At 39.5% G+C, this 24218-nt stretch overlaps 1 protein-coding gene across 1 annotated transcript; it reads left to right on the top strand.

Moving 5' to 3' along the window:
- Nucleotides 1-13402: 13402 nt before the first annotated feature.
- Nucleotides 13403-21499, top strand: XIRP1 (xin actin binding repeat containing 1). The gene has a single exon (XM_075828679.1). It carries the CDS (start codon nucleotides 13403-13405, stop codon nucleotides 20450-20452), a length of 7050 nt encoding a protein of 2349 aa, XP_075684794.1. The 3' UTR covers nucleotides 20453-21499.
- The last annotated feature ends 2719 nt before the right edge of the window (nucleotides 21500-24218 follow it).

The following is a 24218-nucleotide window of genomic DNA, read 5'->3' as shown; positions in this document are numbered from 1 at the left end:
TAAAATTTATTTTTAGTACATATTTTTGTGTTTTCATTTTTGCAGCCTACAAATATATCTTATGCTAAGCCTCACTTGCAAATATTTAAGATACCTCAGCTTCCTTCAGGCCTTTTCCATCCCCATAGGATATATTTAAGGTAATCTCTAGCTATTCTATATTTCACACCAGGCGACTGGGGAGAAGTATTATTTGATGTGGGCAGGGGCGATGTAAATACAGCACTGGGGGCATGAAACAACGCACTGTTTAACATGCCTGAGATGTTTCCCTGAAGAAGAGGGGACCTGCTAGGGACAGCTGCCTGCTGGTATAAGGGTCTTCTTCCTGGTGCCGGCGGGCAGCTGCCCCAGACTTCACCACAATACTGTTCTTAGAATACTTTACCACATTCCTGGGTCACACACAATTCCTCTAAGACTAAAATACAACATAGTTTGATCTATTTTGCGGCAATCAGACTTAGACAGCAGTTGTCATGGGAAGGAGTAACATACTTCTAGTTTTTGGCTGCTTTTATCATAGTAACAAGTACTTAAGTAAACTTTCCTCTTGTAATTTTGAGGGATGTTTATATATATATTTGGGACATATATTAACGCTGGCACACCGTTCGATCAGTGTGTCAATCTCTTCCCTAGAGCCGTGTGCGCTAGATTCATCAATCATAGGCTTAAAATAACGCCAGATGAGTCCTAGTTTTACAGGGACTTTTCTGAAGCCTGATGCCCTTTTCTGACACATTTGGCCCAATAGCCATTTTCTTTCAATGTATTGACCGATCGCCATTTTCTTTAAATGCCCTATGAAAAATATGGCGTAAATACACTGATAAATATGCCCCATTGTTTTTACTCATCCCCAAATAGACTAGCACATTTGCATCGGGGTTCCGTTTTGACGTTCCGTTGGAGTTTCCCGTTAGAACGCAACTCTGACTGAAACAAACGGAAATAGGTTTCCATTTGCATCACCATTGATTTCAATGGTGACGGATCCGGTGCAAATGGTTTCCGTTTGTCTCAGTTGTGCAAGGGTTCCATCGACTATGGTATTTATTCCGTCAAATCGACGGAACCCTTGCACAACTGAGACAAATGGAAACCATTGGCGCCGGATCCGTCACCATTGAAATCAATGGTGATGCAAATGGAAACCTATGGTTTCCGTTTGTTTAAGTCATGGTTCTGATCTGACGGGAAGCTCCAACAGAAAGTCAGAACGGAACCCTGATGCATATGTGAACGAAGGCTTACAGACCATTATAGACAGTTCACACACAAACTATATCGCATGGGACCCCCCCCCCCCCCAAATAATAAAACCCCTCATGGAACAATTGTTCGTAGTAACCAGATTACTGCCAACAATTGGCTCTAGTAAGACAGATGGATGTTGGTATATGCTCCACCTTTTTATATACATACAGGGCCGGCCTTAGGGGGGTAGATGGCTCCCTGTGTGACATTATCTTTCAGTGCCCCACCCCATCATAAAAAAAATGCCCCATAAAAAAAGTATAATGCCCTATATAGTTCCCCACACAGTATAATGCCCCTTTAGTGCCCCCCATACAGTATAATAATAATAATATTTAATAATATAATAAATAACCCCTTCAAGGACACAGTATTTTCTCCTCTAATTGTGCCCACACAGTATTATGCCCCCTAAGTGCCACACACAGTATATTGCCCCCCTGTAGTGCCCCTACATAGTATAATGTCCACTTAGTGGCCCCCCACACAGTATAATGCCCCCTCCCCTGGCTGCCACACACAGCCCCCCTTGTATATAGTGCCCCCCCCGTAGATTGTGCCATGCAGCCTCCCTGTAGACAGTGCCATAATCCCCCACCTCCTCCTTGTAGATCGTGCCATACAGCCCCCCACCTCCCCCTTGTAGACAGTGCCCCCAAACCCCCAAAAAATTGTACTCACCTAGGCCCCGTTCCCACGACGAACTGAGCTGCTCCACAACAGGATCCTTGCGTAGGCCGGCGTGATCCTGTAGCCTAGTACAGCGTTTTCCAACCTTTTCGGCACCACTGGAATATAACGTTTCCTCAGGGCACCCCTACCAATAACATTTTTAAAAAATACAGAAAGTGGCTAAAAACTAGCACTACACTTGTAGGGTATGTTCACACAGCGTTTTTTGTAAGACAAAAAAAATCTGCCTCAAAATTCCTTCAGGAATTGACAGTGTTGTTTGACCTTTCTTTTGCGTTATTTTTAAGCCATTGAAGCTAATGCAAAGGATGCTGGCAAAAAAGCATGAAACAAGCGCCACAGGTATTTTCTGCCTCCTATTAATTTCAATTGGTGCTCAGAGGTGAAAACCACTTGAAGACCTTCAGCCCCCTACTCACACTAAAATGACGATCAGCCCCCCACTCACAGTAAAATGACCATCAGCCCCACACTCACAGTAAAAGAACCATCAGCCCCCACTAACAGTAAAAGAACCATCAGCCCCCCACTCACTGTAAAATAACCATCAGCCCCCACTCACAGTAAAATGACCATCAGCCCACCCCATACAGTAAAATAACCATCAGCCCACCATTTATAGTAAAATCACCATCAGCCCCCCCACTCACAGTAAAATAAACATCAGCCCACCCCTCACAGTAAAATAACCATCAGCCCACCAGTCACAGTAAAATAACCATCAGCCCACCACTCACAGTAAAATGACCATCAGCCCACCACTCACAGTAAAATGACCATCAGCCCGCCACTCACAGTAAAATGACCATCAGACCCCCACACACAGATTCCCCCTGTAGATAGTGCCACACAGCCCCTTGTAGATTGTGCCCCACAGCCCCCTGTAGATAGTGCCAAATAGCCCCTTGTAGGTAGTGCCACACAACCCCCTGTAGGTAGTGCCACACAGCCCCCTCTAGGTAGTGCCACACAACCCCCTTGAAGGTAGTGCCACACAGCCCCCTTGTAGGTAGTGCCACACATCCCCGTTGTAGGTAGTGCCACACAGCCCACAGCCCCCTTGTATATAGCAGCCCCCTTCCTGTAGATAGTGCCACTGTAGCTCCCTGAAGGAGCGGAACCCCCTTATGCCCTGGGATTCCGTTCCTGGGCGGAGCGCTTTATGTCTCTGTTCATATATGGACAGTGACATCAGGGGCAACTCCTGAAGTGGAATCCCCATCCAGAGCGTTGCCGACGCTCTGACCGGGGATTCCAATCCAGGAGAAGCCCCTGTCGTCTGTGTCCATTTATGGACAGTGATGTCACTGGCTTCTCCTGGAGTGGAATCTCCGGTCACAGCTTCGGGGATTCCACTCCAGGAGAAGCCCCTGACGTCTCTGTCTATTTATGGACAGTGACGTCACTGGCTTCTCCTGGAGTGGAATTCCCGGTAACAGAGTTGGCAACGCTGTGGATGGGGATTCCGCTTCAGGAGTTTCCCCAGATGTCACTGTCCATATATGGACAGAGACATCAATTGCTCCGTCCAGGAGCAGAATCCACGGCTATACAGGGATTCCGCTCATTCAAGGAGCTACAGTGGCACTAGTAAATAGCAGAGCAGGAAGATACCTCCCCGCTCTGCCAGCCATGCCAAGCCACGCCCTCATGCCAGTTGTCACCGCTTGCAGCCACTGCGGCTGCTACAGCGGTAGCGACGCGACTGAGTAAAGAAGCGCCCGGCCAGAAAGGCGTCTGCTGAGTCGCCAGGCCCGGGCGCTTCTAAAACAAGCAGGGGAAGAGAGCCAGCGCAACGCTCCCTTCCACCTGCTGGAGTGAATCGCCCTGTGCAATGGAACAGGTTGCACACCCCTAAGGCTGGCCCTACATACATATATAATGTTTAGACTTTAGAACTTTTTCCAGTACATTATAATTAAGGGGTCCTAAAACTCCAGGGCTGATTTAACAAGGGCAGGTTTACACCTGCATCGGTCTTTCCATTGTTGTGCTCTGTCAGAGGATCAGAACAACGAAAACTGGAAGCGGTGGTTCCATGGTACGATGGTCACCACCGGCAGCAAACGGAACCCATTGACTTTAATGGGTTCCGTCTGGTTTCCGTCAGGGTGTTCCGTGGTTTTACCGGAAACAATAGCGCAGCATGGTATTTTTGGCTACAGGAATGGCTAATATGTATCATTAGTAAATATATACGTTTAAAGAGTTCAATATTTTGCTTAACTCTTTGTGCATGAAAAGGCTTTGGGTATCATCCTATTGCCTTGACAACTTAAGCGCCTTTTCTTACGCCTTTTCTTTCTCCCACCGCCGATTGCAGCGTCGCTTTAAGGCTTACCTGCAGTCCCATAGAGACAAATGTGTATTCATTTATCTATTCAGGTTAATTAAAAAAACTAAAACAGCTTTCACTGACACAACGGGACTTATGTACAACGTACAGAATGATGGGTTCTGGTCGAATGCAGTGATCCTGATGTTGTATAAAGTTAGACAAGTTAAAAAAAAAAATCCTATATTTTACTTTAAATCCCTCAAGAAAATCTTTATTCTTTATTGAATATATACCTTTAATGTCCCCAATGTGTGAACTGTTCAGACACAATCTTTGATTTACTTATTATTGGTTTTCATATGAATTTTTTTTTAACTCTTTTTGATACAAATGTATTGTTTATTTATAATATGTACTAATTGACTAACATAACAATGTATATACAAAGTTAAAAAAATGCACATAGACAATAACACATTGTTTCATTGTTTTTATTGTGACTTTTTAGTATACAGCTGTCATATGTCTCATATAGTTTATTTGTCACATCTGTAACAGACATCAGAATTACACAAGTAACCGTACAATAGATACTGTATCCGTCAATTGGACCTGCCGTTCAATGGCTGACACATAGATTAGACAGACACACTGGCTTCTAATCCGGCTATTATGAGTGCCTAGCCATCTATGAGAATTCCACAAGACAGAGCACATCAGAGGCGCCAGAGATTACCCGTCCATTGTCAGAGCAGATATTTTTATTCAATGTAAGGGACGATGTACCCGCCTCTGTCCATTTATCACACTGAGCAAATGTTGTCATTCTATCACCTCTGTCATTGACACTCACTCAATTTATTTTTTTAATGAAAAATGTATACTTCCATTAAAAATCAGCACATTTGACATACGTTACACATTACATATAATAGGGCAGATTTACTATTAAAAATGCAGCAGAATTTCGACTTATATTGAGTAAGAGCTTTGCTGCATATGCCGTGCACCACATTTATTAACGGTTGTAAACACTTTTTTGCTCGCTTAAAATGCAATGCCGTGTGCCAAAATTGCTCCAAGATTTTGGTGCAAAAAAACTGGCGTTAACTAAACCAACTAATAGGTGGTATAAGAAAAAGAAATGTGTCTAAAACGTCTAGCAAGAGGCCCCAAATTTATCATGCATCATGAACCGCTTTGACAAATTTATTTATTAATATACACGTATAAATCTTAGACAGTATTAGTAAATTTGTCCCAATGTATGCACATGCCTGTTTTCTTGTGAACAGTAGAACAACCTATAGAAAGGAACCATGAATGTAATGACAGTCCCGACTGTACCAGCTGGGTGTTGTTAGCAAGAACTTAGTCAATTAAAAATTTATAAAATTCCAGTGGCAGGGTCACATTATGGTAGGTCACTGCCTACTGACAGCCAGCAATACGGATGCAAATATTACAATACCATTACCACCGATCCTCTACTATTAAACATAAACCTATATGAGGCGCTAAAGAAACTCAGCAGAGAGCCGCCTAAAATTCCAAATGGGGGGCTGAAATGAAACATGATAATGTGACGTTCCAACGTTGATGATCATGGCATCTTATAGATAGATACTCTCATATTGCTCGGTAAACAAGGCCTGATGCCACATTCACACTAGTGTTTGACTTTATGTTCTTCATGCTAACAACATGGCTTATATTCATAATGGAGCCATGATAGTTATGACTAATCTGTTTACATTGGCCCCATCGAATCCTGATAATCGTATTGATTGATAATGGGGTTTGTCAAGTTTTCCATCGGGGGTATAAATATTTTTGACAGCAAGAATAGTGCGGCAGACCCAGCCATTCTTTAAGAAGTAACAGTAACCCAGCAGTAATGGAAATATGGTAATGAGAAAAGTCCTTAAAGGGGTTTTCCAGTTGCTAAAAATTGAGGCCATCAATAGCTGATGGGTCGGGGTCCGACTCACAGGACCCCCGCCAATCAGCTGTTTTGAAGCTGTTTTCATTTTTACTTGCTAAGTGTGAATCATCGCGGAAGAAGTAGCGGTGATTCACAGGTATTGCAGCCTTTTCTCTCATTGAAGTGAATGGGAGAGAAGGCTGCAATACCTGTGAATCGCCGCTACTTCCGTGTCGACGATTCACAATGAGCAAGAAGAAATGAAGGGGAAGCATCGCTCGTACGAGCACTGCACCCCCTTCAAAACAGCTGATCGGCAGGGGTCCCGGGAGTCCGACCCCGACCCATCAGTTATTGATGGCCTATCCTGAGGATAGGCCATCAATTTTTAGCGACCAGATAACCCCTTTAAGACGTGTATAGTCAGAAAAAAAGTAACCTTTGATGAATCCCATTAAGTTCCATCAGATGTAAAAATTACTCTGTTTGATTCAGTTTTTAAGGGTTCAAAATCAGGATATGTGATCAGTCAACAGATCTCATTATTTTATATGGGGCTTAAACTAATGACATTGCATCAGTCAAAATGGAAAGGAAAAAAAGGAAACAACAATACCAGTGTGGACACAATCCCTTTTCTGCATTTACACTTATATTTTTTAAAAAGTTATTTAAATATATTTTGTAAATAATAATACATTTTCTCGTTAAGGGCTAGTTCACATGGCGGATTGTGCATGGCAGGTCCCGCCGCAAAAACCCCTGCGGAACTATTCCTCCCACACATTGACAACAATGGGAGGTTCGGGCGGAATCCGACCGAAGTTTGAGCAGGACGCTTCTTTTTCCTGCTAGCTGAACTAATCAGCTAGAGAGAAAATTAAGTGTCTGACTACCATTGAAATTAATGGGAAGCGGAATTTTGTGGCGGAATTCGGCGCAAATTTCCTCCATGTGAGCAGGGCCTTATGGTTCTTTCATGAAAATGAACTGATGTATTTTGTTACCAGTTTGAGTTTTGTAGAAGAGAACTATTGTGCTTCAAGTATGTGTAAATGCAGCCATGTTGGGTGCTGAAAATAAAAACAAATCCAATAAATTGAGGGAATCGAAATTTCCTTGTGGTTTCCTTTCTCTATCTTCTCATCGCTCATACTTTCAGCAGTTAATTTCATAGAATAAGTGATCCACTAATTGATGAAACGGGGACCCCATCACTCCTTATAAGGTCAGTCGAGGTGGGCGTGCATAATGTCAGCCCATACAACCCTATGGGAGAAACGGAAAAAGGCAAGTGAGCATGCTCAACTGTTTCTGTATCTCCCATATATATTATAGAGCTGCATCATACAACTTTATGTTACCTTGGCCGTCCTAGTGAGGAGGCACAGGGGATGGGGGTATATAAGAGATAGCAGATATATTTGCTGGTGTAATTCGACATTTTGAACCTAATCAATTCCATGTGGAAACTGTGGGTAAACATAGGGTGTTTAGCGTGAAGTCACAAGGAATAATAACATGGAACTGGTAGAGCAGCATTGTGTGCAGTCACTGAGATGGGGATTACAAGAGCTGATTGTAGACAGGTTCTGGTTGCCCAGTCTGGATGGGCTGGTGCTGAGTTTGCAGTTTGCTCAATAGACACGGGCAGGGCACGGCGGATGGTGTTTTTAGTCTCTCTACAAAAACACAAGACTATGATGGATCTGAACAGGTGGGTGGACGTCTTTCATGTGAATAATTTACATTACACTGTATGATGGGGACTATAGAGAAAAACACATTATGTTATATCTCAGATATTTTCCCAGGATATCATTGTTTCACTTGGCAGTGCCGGTTACTCTGTTCTTACCCTATTCTGTTCAGTGGACAACAACTCCAAGAATGTTCCTTTCTGCTGAGGAGGCAATTGCTGAATGAGATTGTGGAATCACTGTCATTGGATAATGAATAGTTAAGATCATTAAATACTAAATGTTTATTTTTTATGTCTTTTAATATTAATTAAATTAAGAATGAAACAGATGATTTTGTTTGTTGTAGCCGAGTTGAATTTGTCATTTAGCACAGCTCATTGTGATATCATGAAATTTTATGTAGGACCGCAGCTAATAACTCAGACTTTTCTCAATACACAAACAATGACGCTGCAAATATGGATTGATGCATAATGGACGGATGGCTGGATGGATGGATGGATGGATAGATAGATAGATAGATAGATAGATAGATAGATAGATAGATAGATAGATAGATAGATAGATAGATAGATAGATAGATAGATAGATAGATAGATAGATAGATAGATAGATAGAATTCTTTTTTTTATTACTGTACGTATACTTTCCAAATTGCTGATTCTTTACAGCACGGTATGCAGAACGTACACATATCACTATTCCCGTCTATATTGCCCTGGTCAGATCTGGTGCCAGTGATTTAGGAGTTTAGTGCTCAGCGCTGATCTGCTATTAGTTGCTTATAAAAGAACAGAACCCGGCAGATCTGCTATTGTTGAATAGCAGCAAATACATTCCTGCAGGATCTATTTGCTTTGGATGATGGTTCTGTAATTCACATTTCAGTGTGAACATGCTGCAGCAACCCTTTTGTGTCTATGTTTTTGAATGCAGACGTATTTGGTTAGGTAATGCCACAGTCCATGTAGGGAGATTAGTATTTTAAGGCTGCAATAAAAGAGCAGATGTCCAGTTGAGGACAATTCAGAGGTAATTCTGTTGTTTTAAGAGCTTCATGTAGCTATCCTGGCTGGGGAAATGCATATTTAGAATATTTTTAAGCCACATGCTGCTTATTTTAGGCATACTTATCTTGTGAATGGTGATAAGGAGTCATTCTAAACTTGTTTTCCCAATTGGAGGAATGTGTAAAGGACAAGCTGATAAACCAAAAAGAAACAGACTACCCAATGACAACATGAAGACCCAGAGTGCAGGCATCCTTACTAGAATAACATGTCATATTTTGGTGTTAAGGTTTCTTTGAAAGTGTTAAGAGTGAATATTTTCTCATATAAAGTTGCATTTTCTAATATAAAGTTGTATATACTACTAGACTATTATATTACTTCAGCTATAGTAGCTCAATATAAAGTTCTGATGTCGTCTGACTGCTAAAGCTGCCCATGTACCAGCTTGTGTCCACAGTGACTTTCTTTCTCTGGGTAGCAATCTAGTGGCAAACAAGGCAAATAAATGTAAATATATTTATTACTTTAAATAGATCAGGAGGGGGAAATTATGGATGAATGCAAATTATGGATGAATCCACTTATACAGAATCCGTCAACAGATTTGACACCCATAAATTCATAACACCAGTTAATAGGTGCCCGCAAAACAAGTTCAATCCTCCTTATGTTTGTTATCATGAACCAAGTATACTAGAGAAAATGATCTTTTATTCACTCACCGTATGCTAATGAATTATTAAGTGTCCACTGGGCGTTCTAGGATCTGCAAAGGGTCCTGCGTTATCTGCGACAACCTCTCCTAAACCTTTTTCCTCCGCTCGTAATTGACGTCTCCTGCATCACCGTCCATTCCAGGAGATGTCAATCAAGAGGGGATAACTCAGTTTCCCCAGCAACTATTTAGCAGAGTTTATGAAGGTCAAATCTACTGACAGATATCCTTTAATATTTACCCCTGTAAGTATGAGTTGAAAGAGAATGGGATTCCTGGGTTAACTGCTGTCTGAAGTGACTTCCAGTAGTCGTATATCCCATGACCTTCCCCAACCCCAATGAGGAAGGCATGACAGATCTCAGTGATGTGACATCCCAACATATGGTGAGAAAACACACCTTAAAATGGGTTTTCCCATGAGAGACATTTATGACATATCCACAGAATATGTCATAAATGTCAGATAGATGGGGGTCCCACCTCTGGGACCCGCACCTATATATAGAACATGGTCCCGTAAACCCCGTTCTAGCTTTTTGTGCTCACGCTGCCTCCCGGCCACTTCCTGATCACATGGTCGGGACATGGTTTTTGAACGCTGAGCTACACTATTTCCGTAACTCCCATAGTAGTAAATAGCAGCTACGGAAGCAAACGTAGCATGCGGAGCTCAGCGAATTACGCTGTTTCTGTAACTCCCAACTATGCAATCAGTAAGTGGCCGGGAGGCAGTGCGAGCACAAAACCCTGTTCTAGAGATAGGTGCGGGCTCCAGAGGTGGGATCCGCATCTATCTGACATTTATGACATATCTTGTGGATAGGTCATAAATGTTCCTCGTGGGAAAACCACTTTAAGGACATTTTCAAACATTGTGCCCCAATCCATTTATCGCGTATCTATTAATCCTAACTAAATAAATACTGACTAAAGAACGCAGCCTTCAGGTAAACAATGCTCTTCACAACATTTTATCCAAAAGAGAGATTTCTGGAAGACGCTAATTCCTAAATAGTAAATAGAATATAAGAGAATGTCGAGTCACATTATACTTTTAAAGCTTGAGAAAGAGTCCAAAATCACAACGTTTTAACTACGTAACAAATGTTTTCTTCTTTGGCAACAAAGTGTGTGGGTGAAATAATCTATAAAGCTTCACAATATTGTTGGAGGAAAACAGAAACCAGAGACAGGAACACAGTGTATAATTATTAACATTTGCTTGTACCCACAAAATAATTTTTGGGAGGGAAAATAGTAATTCATATGTAGAAATTATAACCCCTAGCCATTTGTCACAGCACACAATAAAAAAAAAAGACTAATAGCCTATTTCTAATAAGAAATTTGAATGTCTTATTTCAGATGAGGAAAGCTGTCATTGATATACCAGAGGAATAACGTCACTGGAAAGTTTCATCAAGGACAAGTAGATCTTACCCTCCGTGAGGGAACTACACATTGTGAAGACAGCTGCAGTCTGTTGGGGACAATACCAGAAATACAAAACAGTATGTATTCCATGCTTTAAATTCCTGCTCCATGTTATTTTCATGTATTTCTATTCTGATCCACCAACAAGTAGATATACAGATTGCCATTAAATAATATATTCAGGGACCGTCTCTATGTAGGTTATTATTAGAAAATGAATCCCCCAAAATATTTATATAAATATTTATCTAAACTTACACAATTACATACTAGAGTTCATATTAGTCCATACAATTACATACTTGTCCAATCAATTACATACTAGTGTCCTTACTAGTCCATACAATTACATACTAGTGTCCTTACTAGTCCATACAATTACATACTAGTGTCCTTACTAGTCCATACAATTACATACTAGTGTCCTTACTAGTTCATACAATTACATACTAGTGTCCTTACTAGTCCATACAATTACATACTAGTGTCCTTACTAGTCCATACAATTACATACTAGGCTTCATATTAGTCCATACAATTACATACTAGAGTCTGTACAATTTCATACTAGAGTCCATACTAGTCCATTAAATTACATACTAATGTCCATACTAGTCCATACAATTACATACTAGAGTCTATACAATTACATACTAGAATCCATACTAGTCCATACAATTACATACTAGAGTCCATACATACTAGTCCATACAATTACATACTAGAGTCCATACAATTACATACTAGAATCCATACTAGTCCATACAATTACATACTAGAGTCCATACATACTAGTCCATACAATTACATACTAGAGTCCATACAATTACATACTAGAATCCATACTAGTCCATACAATTACATACTAGTCCATACATTTACATACTAGAGTCCATACTTTAACAGATTTAGTTATTTCCATCATTACTATTGTTATCTAGAAATTGTTGCAACTAATTTTGAATTCAAAATATATTTGAATAAGAATTGATTGATTTATGAGATCACCATTTATGATTTATGAGTTTCCTGCCTATGAGATATTATTCCTCGGAATTGAAAAATTCCAATTGTCTGGTACCCAAAGGGACAGGTTTTCTGGCTCATAAATTAATAATAAAAATAAAAACTAAATCCTTCATAGATCAATCTTCAGATGGTCAGTGAAGTTTTACTCTTATGCCTTATGCTTACTTCTATGTGAACTTTTGCACATTCTTGACCAATTCTCTGAAAAATCATGGATTTAATTGAAATACAAGGTCCATCTGTACCTAACCAACTTTTTTAAAATATTCCAATGTTTATCTAAAATGAAAAATGGAACAACTTTCCAAATAGTGTCCTATTATTTTGTACCTACAGCTCTTGTGTAGACCTATGTGTCTTCCCGGTAAGAGACTCCAAACAAACCTTGTATAGTCTGATCTTGCACTAGTTTCCATAACTAATTTATTTCTGTAACTAAACAATGAAAGTTCCCTATTAGTTAAGATATTCTGTGTTCACAGACCCTGAACAGAAGTGAGATAAGAGGAGACATCCTAATCTACACGAAAAGGTAGGATTCATTTTTTTCATGATCATGTGCAAATCTTATGTAAGGAAGTAACAAAATGGCAAATCAGCCTAGTGCAAAAAAATCACTCACTTTGCTCACACATGGAAATGCTTCAAAATCATGAAATCATTATACACAAAATCTAAAAAATAACCGGTTTGGTACAAAATGATAACAAAAGTCAAAATTCACTGTTCACTTGAGTAGCAATTATAGTTAGACTGTATAACACCAATGGTAATTTGAATTACATCATGTTTAAACTAGTTTTATTATAACCCAGAGTTTCTTCAATGTTCTTATCTATAACATATTATGTATGCATTGACAAACATGTCTTTCCTGACTCTCCAGACAAAGTAAAAAAATCATGCTTTGCCCAGGAGCCACCAACCCCACCTCTGAAGTTACACATACCTGTCTCCCATCGATCTGGAGATCCATTGGGGGGGGGGGTCTTTTTGCATTCCTGCATGCCTACTAACGTGCTCAGGTTCCAGGCAGTATTTGTCATTACCCAACTGGGAACCTGTACAGGAAATTTCTTGTACAGGTTCCTAGGAAAGATATGACCTCCGATGCTCGTGACTTGAACATGCAGTCAGGCTGCAGGATCATACTGGAGGAAAACCCTCATGGATCTCCAGATCACTTTGGATCCGGAAATACAATTTTGATGGTGGGCAGCTGCATGCTGGACTAAAGCTAGACTTTTTGCTTTTGACCAGAGGGTCACTTTAATCTGATTAAAATAGGTAAAAAGAAAAAGTTATAGAAGAAAAGTATACATTAATTTGTTTTCTTATTTACTCCTTAAGATGGCCGACAACATCAAGAAGTTATCAAAGGATACTATTAGTGAGAAGAAACATGAGGCTGAACTACCTTTACCACCTCCTCCTGACTCAGCGCAGCCTTCGGTTACAGAAACTGGAGTACAAGAGACATGTTTTATGCCCCCACCACCACCGAAAGAGTCATTTTCCAAGTTCTACGAGCAGAGACATGTAAATGAGTTAAAAAGACTTTATCGGCATATGCATCCAGAGCTGAGAAAAAATTTGGAGCACGCAGTGTCCAGAGATATTTCGGAACTGTTGAGCACTGATGAGCCCAATCAACAGGCTTCAGTTAGCCTAGATTCCGTTTTGCCTGGGGAGGTACAGTCCATGCGATGGATCTTTGAAAATTGGAATTTAGATATCATTGGAGAACACCAGGGTAACCGAAAATTGACAGAAGAAGAAGCTGTACTTGGTGGCAATGTTAGAAACACTTCTCTGATATTTCAAGGCCAGACATGCAATGGTGGTGAAAGGCCTTCATCTGCCCTACAAGGAGAAGATCAGACAAAGGGAGATGTGAAGACAGCTTTGTGGTTATTTGAAACACAGCCACTTGATTCATTAAATAAAGTCCATCTTGAAGATGTTGATGTACAACAAGCACTTTTAAAAGATCCAGTTGAAAAAGGTGATGTGAAGGGAACCAAAAATCTTTTTGAGACACAATCACTAGATGAAGTTGGTCGCTGCAACTCTATAGAAGAACATAGCTTTCTTCAGCTTAAATCTGAAATACAAGAACTGAAAGGGGAGGTGAACAAAACAATCAAATATTTTCAGACTGAGCCCTTGTGTGCCATAAGAGATAAAATTGGAAATATTCATGAGATTAAATCTATTTGTAGGGAAGAAACTCAAAACAATGATGTAAAAACAGCCAGGTGGCTGTTTGAAACTCAGCCTTTGGACACTATTCATAATGATACATCTAAAGTTCAGATTATTAGAGGAATTTCATTGGAAGAAATAACAAAAGGTGGTGTGAATGCAACCAAATGGATATTTGAAACTCAACCCTTGGACACAATAAAAGAAAACATCCACGACAGTGTTTTTCAACCCTCTGTAGATACTGTTCAATGTGTAGATGTGAGCAAACAGTGCAGTATCTTCGAAAACCAAACTCATAACTCCATGAATGAAAACACTGACAGTAAATTTGCTGCCACAGAAGAAATATTGCCTGGGGATGTCAAATCTACTCTGTGGCTCTTTGAAACACAACCAATGGAAACACTCAAAGGCAGTTTAGAAGTTGGACAATTAAAAAAGGTTGAGCTATTAAATGAGGAAAGAGGAGATGTTCAACAAAGGAAACATGTTTTTGAGACATGCTCTTTAGACAAAATTACCAACAGAGAGGACGAATCAACCGGACAATATGCATTAGGCACCGAAGAAAGAATGAAGGTAGATGTGAAGTCGTTTAAAAACCTATTCGAAACACTTCCACATGAAAATAGTAAGAAACGAAAAAGTGTTCAAGTCTCCAATCAGAATGAAATTAAGTTGGGGAATGTGAAAGCGAGTCAAGCTTTGTTTGAAAGCACACCACTTTATGCTATAGAAGACTGTTTGGGCAATTACCATGAAGTTACATCTGTCAGTCGAGAGCAAGAAATAAGTGGTGATGTCAAAAATTACAAGTGGATGTTTGAAACAAAACCCTTGGATCAGTTTAATGAAAGTAACCAAAAGGTAGATATCATTAAAGGGATCACAAAACAAGAAATTATGTCTGGTGATGTGGGAACAGCCAGATGGATGTTTGAAACACAACCTGTTGATGTCATTCATCCTGATAAGAATGTAGGAGATGAACAGTGCACAGCCCAGGAAGAAGTCTTACAAAAAGGTGATGTTAAAAAATGTCGATGGCTCTTCGAGACCCAACCTATTGATGTGTTATATGATAAATCAGAGAAAACACTTGAGAAGGAACCTCCAATTCAAGGAGATGTTAACTCATACACTTGGATGTTTGAAACTCAACCACTTGATTCAATCAGAGACTCTGAAGAACGTTATATAAAAGTAAGCAGTGCTTCCCCAGAGAAACTGGAAGGTGTTAATGTAAAAACAACCAAGCACCTATTTGAGACGGAACCTTTAGACAATCTTTCGTCTACAAGAGAACAGAGACAAATGATAAGGTATTCTAGTCGTGTTGAAATCCAATCAGGTGAAGTGTCCAGAGTGAAGGAGATTTTTGAGTCAAAGCCAAATGTGTGTGCCCCATTACAGAAGACAGACATTCCTGTAGAAGGAAATATACCAGCCGGTTCAGTAAACAAATTCACCTGGCTGTTTGAAAATTGTCCAATGGACTCTATGACAATTCAGGCAGATGAAATTCAAGAATTGCTTCCTGAAAAAGATATAGAAGGTGGAGATGTTGGAGGGAAAAAATTTATATTTGAAACATATTCTTTAGATCAGATCCATCAGGATTTTGATGACAGAGAGATAAACAAAGTGCAAGAAGCTGTTTCGAGAGGAGATGTAAAGTCATGTACTATGCAGTTTGAAACCAAGCCATTATATGCAATCCAGGATAAAGGTGGGAAATACCACGAGGTAACATCAGTGAAGAAGGAAGAAATTCAAAAGGGCGATGTGAGGGGTGCAAAATGGCTGTTTGAAACAAAACCTCTTGATATGATCAATAAAGATGAAGAAGTATTTGTAATTAGAGCAGTGACACAGGAAGATATTGAAAAGGGCTGTGTCAAGGCGGCCCGGTGGAGATTTGAGACTGAACCATTGGATTCCATTACTGATACTGAAAAGTACACAGCTAGAACAGTTGAAGATATAAGGAAGGGTGATGTCCAAATAAATAGGCAGCTGTTTGAATCCCAAGAAGTCAACCAGAAGAAGTATGTTAGACTGGTTAGTGTCAGTGACGTACAGCAGGGAAATGTTAGAACCTCTACATGGCTCTTTGAAAACCAACCTATTGATTGCTTGAAAGGAGAGGATCAAGAACATTGTGGTATTGTAAAAGTACAAAGAGAAGACAATCAAAAAGGTGATGTTAAGCGATGTACATGGTTATTTGAGTCTCAACCCTTAGACAGCCTGAAAGACACTGAAAGCCCAGCTATTCAAGCTACAGAAGGGATTCCCAAAGCTAATGTAAAGAGTACAACTTGGTTATTTGAAAGAACTCCGCTAGATGAATTTGACTTTAAACACTCAACTAGCGTTGAACACAAAGAAATAAATGTAAAAGACACACTTGAAGCTTTCCTTTCCTTTAATATAATTCAGCATAAAGGAATAGTCATCGAAAACAATAACGGTGGAAATGTAAAGATGATAAAATATCAGTTGTCAACACAGACAACAACTGATATTCAAAAGGAAGAAATTGTTGGCGGTAACCTGCAAAGAATACTATTACAGCTGCTCCACAGAACTGATGTTGAACATCATGGTCTGTTGGTTGAGGAAAACAGCAGGAGACAAATAATTGCAACTAAATTAAATCTTCTAAATCCCGTCCAGTCAACAGAACAAGGAGACGAAAATGTCAGGGATGATGTAGCCAAAGCCTTTAAAATATTGCTAAATGAGGATGTTTCCATGAAAACTGGTATCATAATGGAGGAATCAGAAAGTGGCTCGGTAAAAATTATCATCTATTCTCTGTCATTACACTGTGAATTTAATATGGCTCAGGGGGATATTCTCAAAGGAAATGTCAAATCCACAATTGGGAATCTCCTTGCATGCGGCCAAGAAAACAAATCAAGAAACTCAGTAAATCGGGAGCAAAACGAGAAAGGAAATGTCCAGTTGTTCACAAGCTGCATTGAAAAAGGTGATCTCGGTTACTTGAAAAGTCTCCAAGCAGAATCAGAATTAGATGCCCTTGCGTATTCTCAGAGTGAATATATGCAGCAAGACGTAAATACCGAGCAATGTAAGCAGTCAATTGATCAAAGTAAAGCAGGTTCGGAATCTGTGTTTGTTACGTCTACCCCTGTGTTTCACCCGGTACAACATCATAAAAGTGTGAAAGAAAGTGCGGCAGATGGAACTATGAAAGGCCCAGATGCCCAGAAAGCTTCAACTGGATGTAAAATAGAAAAAAGGAACATCAGTCTGAGTAATACAGTGGAAAGCAATACCATAGTACAGAAAAACACAGACACCAAACAAACATCTGTAAAGCAAAATACTTCTACATTGGGTAAAAAGTTTTGTGCTGTGGGTCCCAACTCTCATACATTACAAAACGACTGTGACACTGGCACTGATCTACAAGCTGCATTGTTGGATCTGAGACAAGCCACAGCTGAAGCAAAGACCATCCAAAAGCAGGTACAGTGCAAGATACAAAGCAATGCCCAAGAAGTTCAAGTTACCAACAAGGAAGCAGAAAGAAATATAACCCAACCAGTTCACGCAACATTACATCAAGAACAAGCAACCGTAAAGCATACAGCAAGTGTCATGTCCACTGTTAAAGATACACAGACATCTTATGCAAGTCTTCAGACATCGACTTCATCCACCAAAAAGGTCAGTGTTTCTGAGGAGGAAAAAGCTACACGCGTGAATAAAGAAATCACTAGAGCAGAAACTAGCAACATTAAAGACGATGCTGAGCCCCCCAAACAAGCAAAAAACTATTTAAATCCCTTTAGTGATTGTGACTATAAGGCACAATTAGAACAAGAAGAAAGGGATCAAGATATTGTCAGGGGAGATGTAAAGGCAGCCATCAGAGCATTGCAGAATGCTTCAAAAGAGCAGAAAGAAATAGAAAAGGAAGAAGTTGTTAAAGGTAATTTAACATCCACCCTTGAATCTCTACAAAAGTCTAATGTAAATGTATCAAAGGGTGACTTTAAAGCGGCTATGATATACAGACATGCAGGGCAATCTTATGCTGCATGTAAAAGGAATTCTGATGTTCAGCATATCAAAGATCAGGCTATAGCAAAGTCAATGCAACCATCTGATAATAACTTTCCTCCTTCTCCAGCTCCTGTAACTGAAGAAGAATGGTGCCAAGCTCTTAACCCAAGTAACATAGAAGCAACAAAAGATGACTCTGAAAAGGTGAATAATCCTGTGCCAAAAGTTTCTGGAAATACAGTAGATGAAAATGTTAATGTCTCCCAAACTTGCCAAATAGAGCAAAGAAAAAAGCCAGCACTGCCACCAAAACCCAAGCATTTGTTACCAGGTGTACGCCCACCACCAAGACACAAAAACAGGACGCCCTTCACTACACCACCATCTCCAACTTCTAACCCTTTAACTCCATCAGATGAATGTTGTTTTAAAGGTATAACACAACCAGATAATATTATAATGCAAATCCAATCTCCAAGTAATGTTCCATCTGCTTGCATGAATCCTTCTACAAACATAAATGTTCAATCTGAGAAAGAAATGCTTCTTCATAAAGAATACAAGTCTTGCATCCAAAATAATGTGATGACCAGTATTAATCAGACCTACCAGGAAGAAAGTGTGAGAAAAGTTAATATTAAAAAAAAAGAATGCTTATTAAATGAATGCAGTGCTTCTTCAGATTCCTACTTAACCACTACAATGTCAGAAGATCATTCAAGACCAATTTCAGAACAAAACATAAATAAACAGAGCATGCAAAAAAATTTAGAAGGTGAAGAAGTGTCATCAAAGAAGTCAGCTGTTGATGTGACACAATCAAGAACCAATGTTTGTCATGCCGATAGCAAGAATGTAGTCATGAGGATCAAGCGAAAAAAGGAATCAGAAGATGCAAGACGCCAACGATTATCAGTTCATATGGATGAAATAATGAAGGACAATGTCAAGACAGCTACAGATATTTTTGAAAATTTGAAAAAACAAGATGAGTTGGAGAAGATTTTAAAAAAAGTTAAAGAATTGGAAGAAAAGACCAGCACAGTTGATGTTAAGTCCATGAGGGGTTTATTTGAGACGGTTCCCGATTGGGTAGTTAGTTCTAAAGAAATAGCCTCCCCTCTTCCTAAGCAAGAAGAAAGTCAGAAAGCTGATAGATTTGAGCTGCAAAAGGAAGATTCTGAAAGTGTCTCATCAGTGAAACTTGCCTTTGAGGATCTTGAAAGAGCAAGTGCTGAAATCAAAAATTTAAAAGAACAAACATTGGCAAAAATTGTAAACATTGAAGAAACAATAAAGAAAGCCCTTTATGCTGTTTCCAACTTAAAATCAGATTCTGACATTATAAGTCTATCAAGTCTATTCCGTGAATCTTTGGGAACATCTACCAATACTTCAAATAAAATAAGAAAAATTAGTATTGTTTCCAGTAAAGCAAAACGTGAAAAACCAACACAGCTTTTTGAACAAAAATATACAGAAACGGTCAATAATCAAGAAAAAAACAAGAATAAGAAGACAGAACTGGAGGTGACTAATAGCGTCTCCAGTCGACTTTCTCCCACATCTCCATCTTTCATTACAATAGAGTCTGCTGCTAGAAAGCCCTGTCAGCAGAACAACAGTTCTCTGCCCTCAGCTGAAAATTTTAACCAGAATGGAGGCATGCGCCAAGATTTGCACAAAAAAGGTGACAGCGGAAAAGAACAGAATGGGATAAATTCCCTAGAGTGTTTAGATCCTTTTCATCAGTGGAGTGCATGTGACAATGGACAATCTCTGTCAGCTGGATCACTCGGCATTTCACCATCAAGTCCAAATTCCCAAAGGCAAAAAACTGTTCTAGAGTTGAAAACTGGGCCTGAAGGTCCCAAAGTAATTGGAACAACAATAGTTACTGAGAAATATGAAGAATCCGATCAGTATGGCAACAAAATTGTAAGGTCCAAGACATCTACGACAGTTACAAAACAATCAGACACTCATAATCCTTCAACAGTTGAGTTTGTATCTGCTCCTCCTCGTTACGAGGTGACTGCTTCTCCTCTTCTTAGAAGACATGTGATCTCATCTGCAGACAACTCCAGTAGCAAAGGAAACGAGACTGGTGTTGTATTTGTCACTTTCGGTAATTCAAAACCAGCTCAGAAATGATTTAATAAAGAGTGAGGATGTCTAGCAGCATTACACAGACCAACAACAGAGTAGGACACATACGGACTATCAGTAGTCACTCTTCTTATTCTGGTTTCTAGTTTATACACAGTTATTAGGAAGATTAAAGATCGTTGTAATCTCAATGTGTAAGGGCTAAAAACATAAACATAACCTCGATCTTCTCGATGTACCATTACATGAATGTCTCTTGGTATTATCAGAGCATAGCTATTATATTCCTCTCAAGCATTGGATAAAGTACCGGTAAATTAAAAAATTGAATCTGCTGGAGCTAAAATTTATCTGCCTTGGTCGCAATGACTGAGCAGAAATTAGGACTGCAGGAAGGGTTTTTAGATTTGGTGTAGAGTATAAAGCTGGCCATACACATGAGGGTGTTCGGCCGACAGCAACTATATTTCTCCTGACTCCACTATAGCTGTTTAATGCATATTTACTTCCATGGGGAGTGGGAAACAACCCCTCTGGCAGAGGTTTACTGTATCTTGTATTGAAATCCAACATGCCCAATCCCTTTTTCCCAGACCACCTGCCATTGAAGACAGTCAAGGAGGCCCACATACACGAGATTGTTGCCCGATCCTACAGGAAACGATGGGTTTAGCCAACTTTTAACTCTTGTATGGCCAGCTTAACCCTGCTCATTCTCAATTCACCTCATTTTGCGCTAAATTATGAAAACAATATACCATAATTCTGATACATTTCTGAAGAGTACATGGGGCATTATGGGACCTTGTTTTTTCTGATTTACAATATGGTATGTGGCATCTTTTGTGTAACTCACTTTTTATATATTAAGCAGCGGAAGAGAAATATTTATTTTCTTTCAAAATCCAGTTTGATAATGGGTCACATTGGGTGGAATTTCCCAGAAAATTCCCAAAGAGTGTTTTCACAGAGCACGTGGCAGTGTCTTATAACTGATAAATCTTGAAAAAAAACATTGAAATATGACACTCATTACATTTCTTTGTTAACTCTACCATAGCTATCTGATTTTTATGCTTTTCTTAACATGATCCGATTTTAGAACGTTGAAATGTTTGAGACTCTAATTTATTATTTCTAAGATTTTTTTTTAGAGATTATGCATAAAATGCTGCATTTATAGAAATATTACCTTTGTATAGTAATTGTTTCCTCATGAAATTCTCTTTTATAAACCTTATACACCACTGTCTGTGACAAGGCCTTTGTTTTTCATGTTGCATAATAAAATATGTATTTGCATTAAATCTGTATTTGATGTTTCTCCCCTGATTGGACTATGTAATCATAATATAATGTGTGTATGGTATATTTGAGTATATTAAATTGAAGGGTTATCCTCATCTTAGACATTTATGGTATAGCCACAGGATATGCCATAAATGTCTGATAGATGCAAGTCCTACCTTTGGAGCCCCCACCGATCCCCCAAATGGGGGCACCCTGACCCCATCCCACCTTGTGAGGGAACTGCTGGCCCCCTCATTGAGCTGGAGAATCAGTAGAGTGATGGCCAGGAATTACAGAAACTTGGTGCTCCAAGCTTCCATTACTCCCATACACTCACTGATAGGGTCTCCCATTCGGATAAAAGTGCAGGACCCAGAGGTGGAATTCACATTTATCAGACATTTATAGCATATCCTGTGGATATGCCATTAATGTCTAAAGTGGGAAAACCCCATTAATCCTGATCTAGTACAGAGACATTTCCACGTTCTGGTCAGGAGAGTAACTGCAGATTTAGCTTTATATTCTCAGAAGATGTCAACAGATGTAAAATAGGCCACAAACTGTAGCTCAGTATATTATATAAGCCAATGAGTGGTGGGTGAGCTGTGGTTCCTTGAGCAGCACTCCTTTCCTCCCTAACAGCCCGTTTGCCTAATCATGCCTTACCTAACTACTTTATAGGACAACTCCTTCAGGAATTAAAGGTGTATGCTGATGATATTAAATATTACTAAGATATGCCATAACTTTATGATCAAGAACTCGCACCAGAGGTGTAACAAAGCTCCTGGGCCCCAATGCAAAATCTGTAACAGGATCATGTGGATACCTATCATGTGCCATTTATAATATAGGGGCATCTGCTATCTCCCTATAGCTACACTCCTGACTTGCACTGTGCCAAGTTGTCAATGGGACTCTGCAGGGAAAAAATCAGAAGTAGAGGTCCCCAGAATCAGACATCCATTTAGTTGTGAAACTATAGCAAATCCTAGCAATATGTCTCAACTTAAAATCTGCTAAAAACGACTTTAAACAAAGTCGCCGAGCCATCAATGCAAAAGCCTAGAAGTTAAGTTTGATATAGCTCACACTAGAAAGCTATTTTAGATGTCCTTAGATTTGTGTGACAAACCAGGAACAAGGTGGCTACCAGTTAATTATTTCGTTTTGACTGACAAAGTAGAGGCTCTGCATGGTCAAAATGGACTTGTACATCTAAGGCAGCATTCTGTGGTACCCACAGAAAAGCACTCCAGGGCCCAAGCAGTAAGACTACCAATGGTATGAGGTGATAAAAAACTTGTGGTTAACCAGAGTTAACCTGAAATTTCAGGTATGGTAGGAGTTGTCCTTTCACTGCAAGTTCATATTTTCCTTTCCTTTTTTCTATAAATTTTATTTGCCCTGCAAGTCCTGGAAGCAATGAAAGTGCTAGTGTTTCTTGTGTAAACTGTGTCTGCAATGGACCTAAGTACATGCCAAGATGTGCACTACTAAAGCCTGGACTAAAATGTTCCCAAACAAATGCACACTGCATTATAGACAGAGGAAACATTGCCATGTCCCATTAAAAAGCTTTGTGGCTCCCTTGCTCCCCATGTTTGCTCTCCTCCCTATCTACACTCTGACACAGTGCAGCCTGTGTGATCTGCCCTCCCTGAACATTTAGATGCTTTCTTTCCTCTCCACTCTCTTATCTTCCATGTACAGAGTACAGAGCAGAGAGAGACGACATAGCCTGGAGCAGTCAGATCTATGTCAGAAGCATCCGGACAACCAGTTCTGTTAAGGAGTTACACAGACTCTACAACAGTAATATAGGACATTTTTAATAAAGACTGTTTAGAAAGTTGCTTAATTGAGCACTTAGAAAGTGTAGCAAATATGAAAAAGAACAATAACAAATATTTCCGTGCAAAGGAGTCCATAGCCATTAACCCTTAAGGACGTGGCCTATTTTGGTCTTCAGGACGCGTTACATTTTTTTTGTTTTTTTTTCATCATCGCATTCCTAGAGCCTTTTTTATTTTTCTGTCAAGGGCTTGTGTTTTTCAGAACGAGTTGTATTTTTAAATGGCACCATTTTGGGCTACATATAGGTTATCCATTTTTGAGGGGAGGTAGAAAAAAACAGCAATCCTGACATTGTTTTTCTGGGTTTTGTTTTTACGCCATTCACCGTGCAGTATAAATGACGTTACATTTATTCCACAGTTCAGTATGATTATGGTGATACAAAATAAACATTGTTTTTGTATGTTTTACTACTTTTGCAAATTAAAAACACTTTTTTAAAAAACAAATATTTTTTGTGTTGCCATATTCTGAAAGCCATAACTTTTGATTTTTCCGTCAAAGAAGCTATGTGAGTGCTTGCGTTTTGCAGGATGAGTTGACATTTTTATTTTTACCATTTTGGGATACACATATCTTTTTGATTGCTTTTTTTTTGGGAGGCTGGATGAACAGAATTCTTTTAGTATCATTAGGAGACTGGACAATGCATGAGCCTGAT

The sequence above is a fragment of the Rhinoderma darwinii genome, chromosome 5 (genome assembly GCF_050947455.1).
Source record: "Rhinoderma darwinii isolate aRhiDar2 chromosome 5, aRhiDar2.hap1, whole genome shotgun sequence".
In the NCBI taxonomy this organism is placed as follows: Eukaryota; Metazoa; Chordata; class Amphibia; order Anura; family Rhinodermatidae; genus Rhinoderma; species Rhinoderma darwinii.
The sequence above is the reverse complement of the archived record's forward strand: the minus strand, read 5'-3'. Positions and strand labels throughout refer to the sequence as shown.

What these genes read in the sequence shown, in the direction of transcription:
- XIRP1 (XM_075828679.1), top strand. Translation starts at nt 13,403, where the DNA reads ATGGCCGACAACATCAAGAAGTTATCAAAGGATACTATTAGTGAGAAG.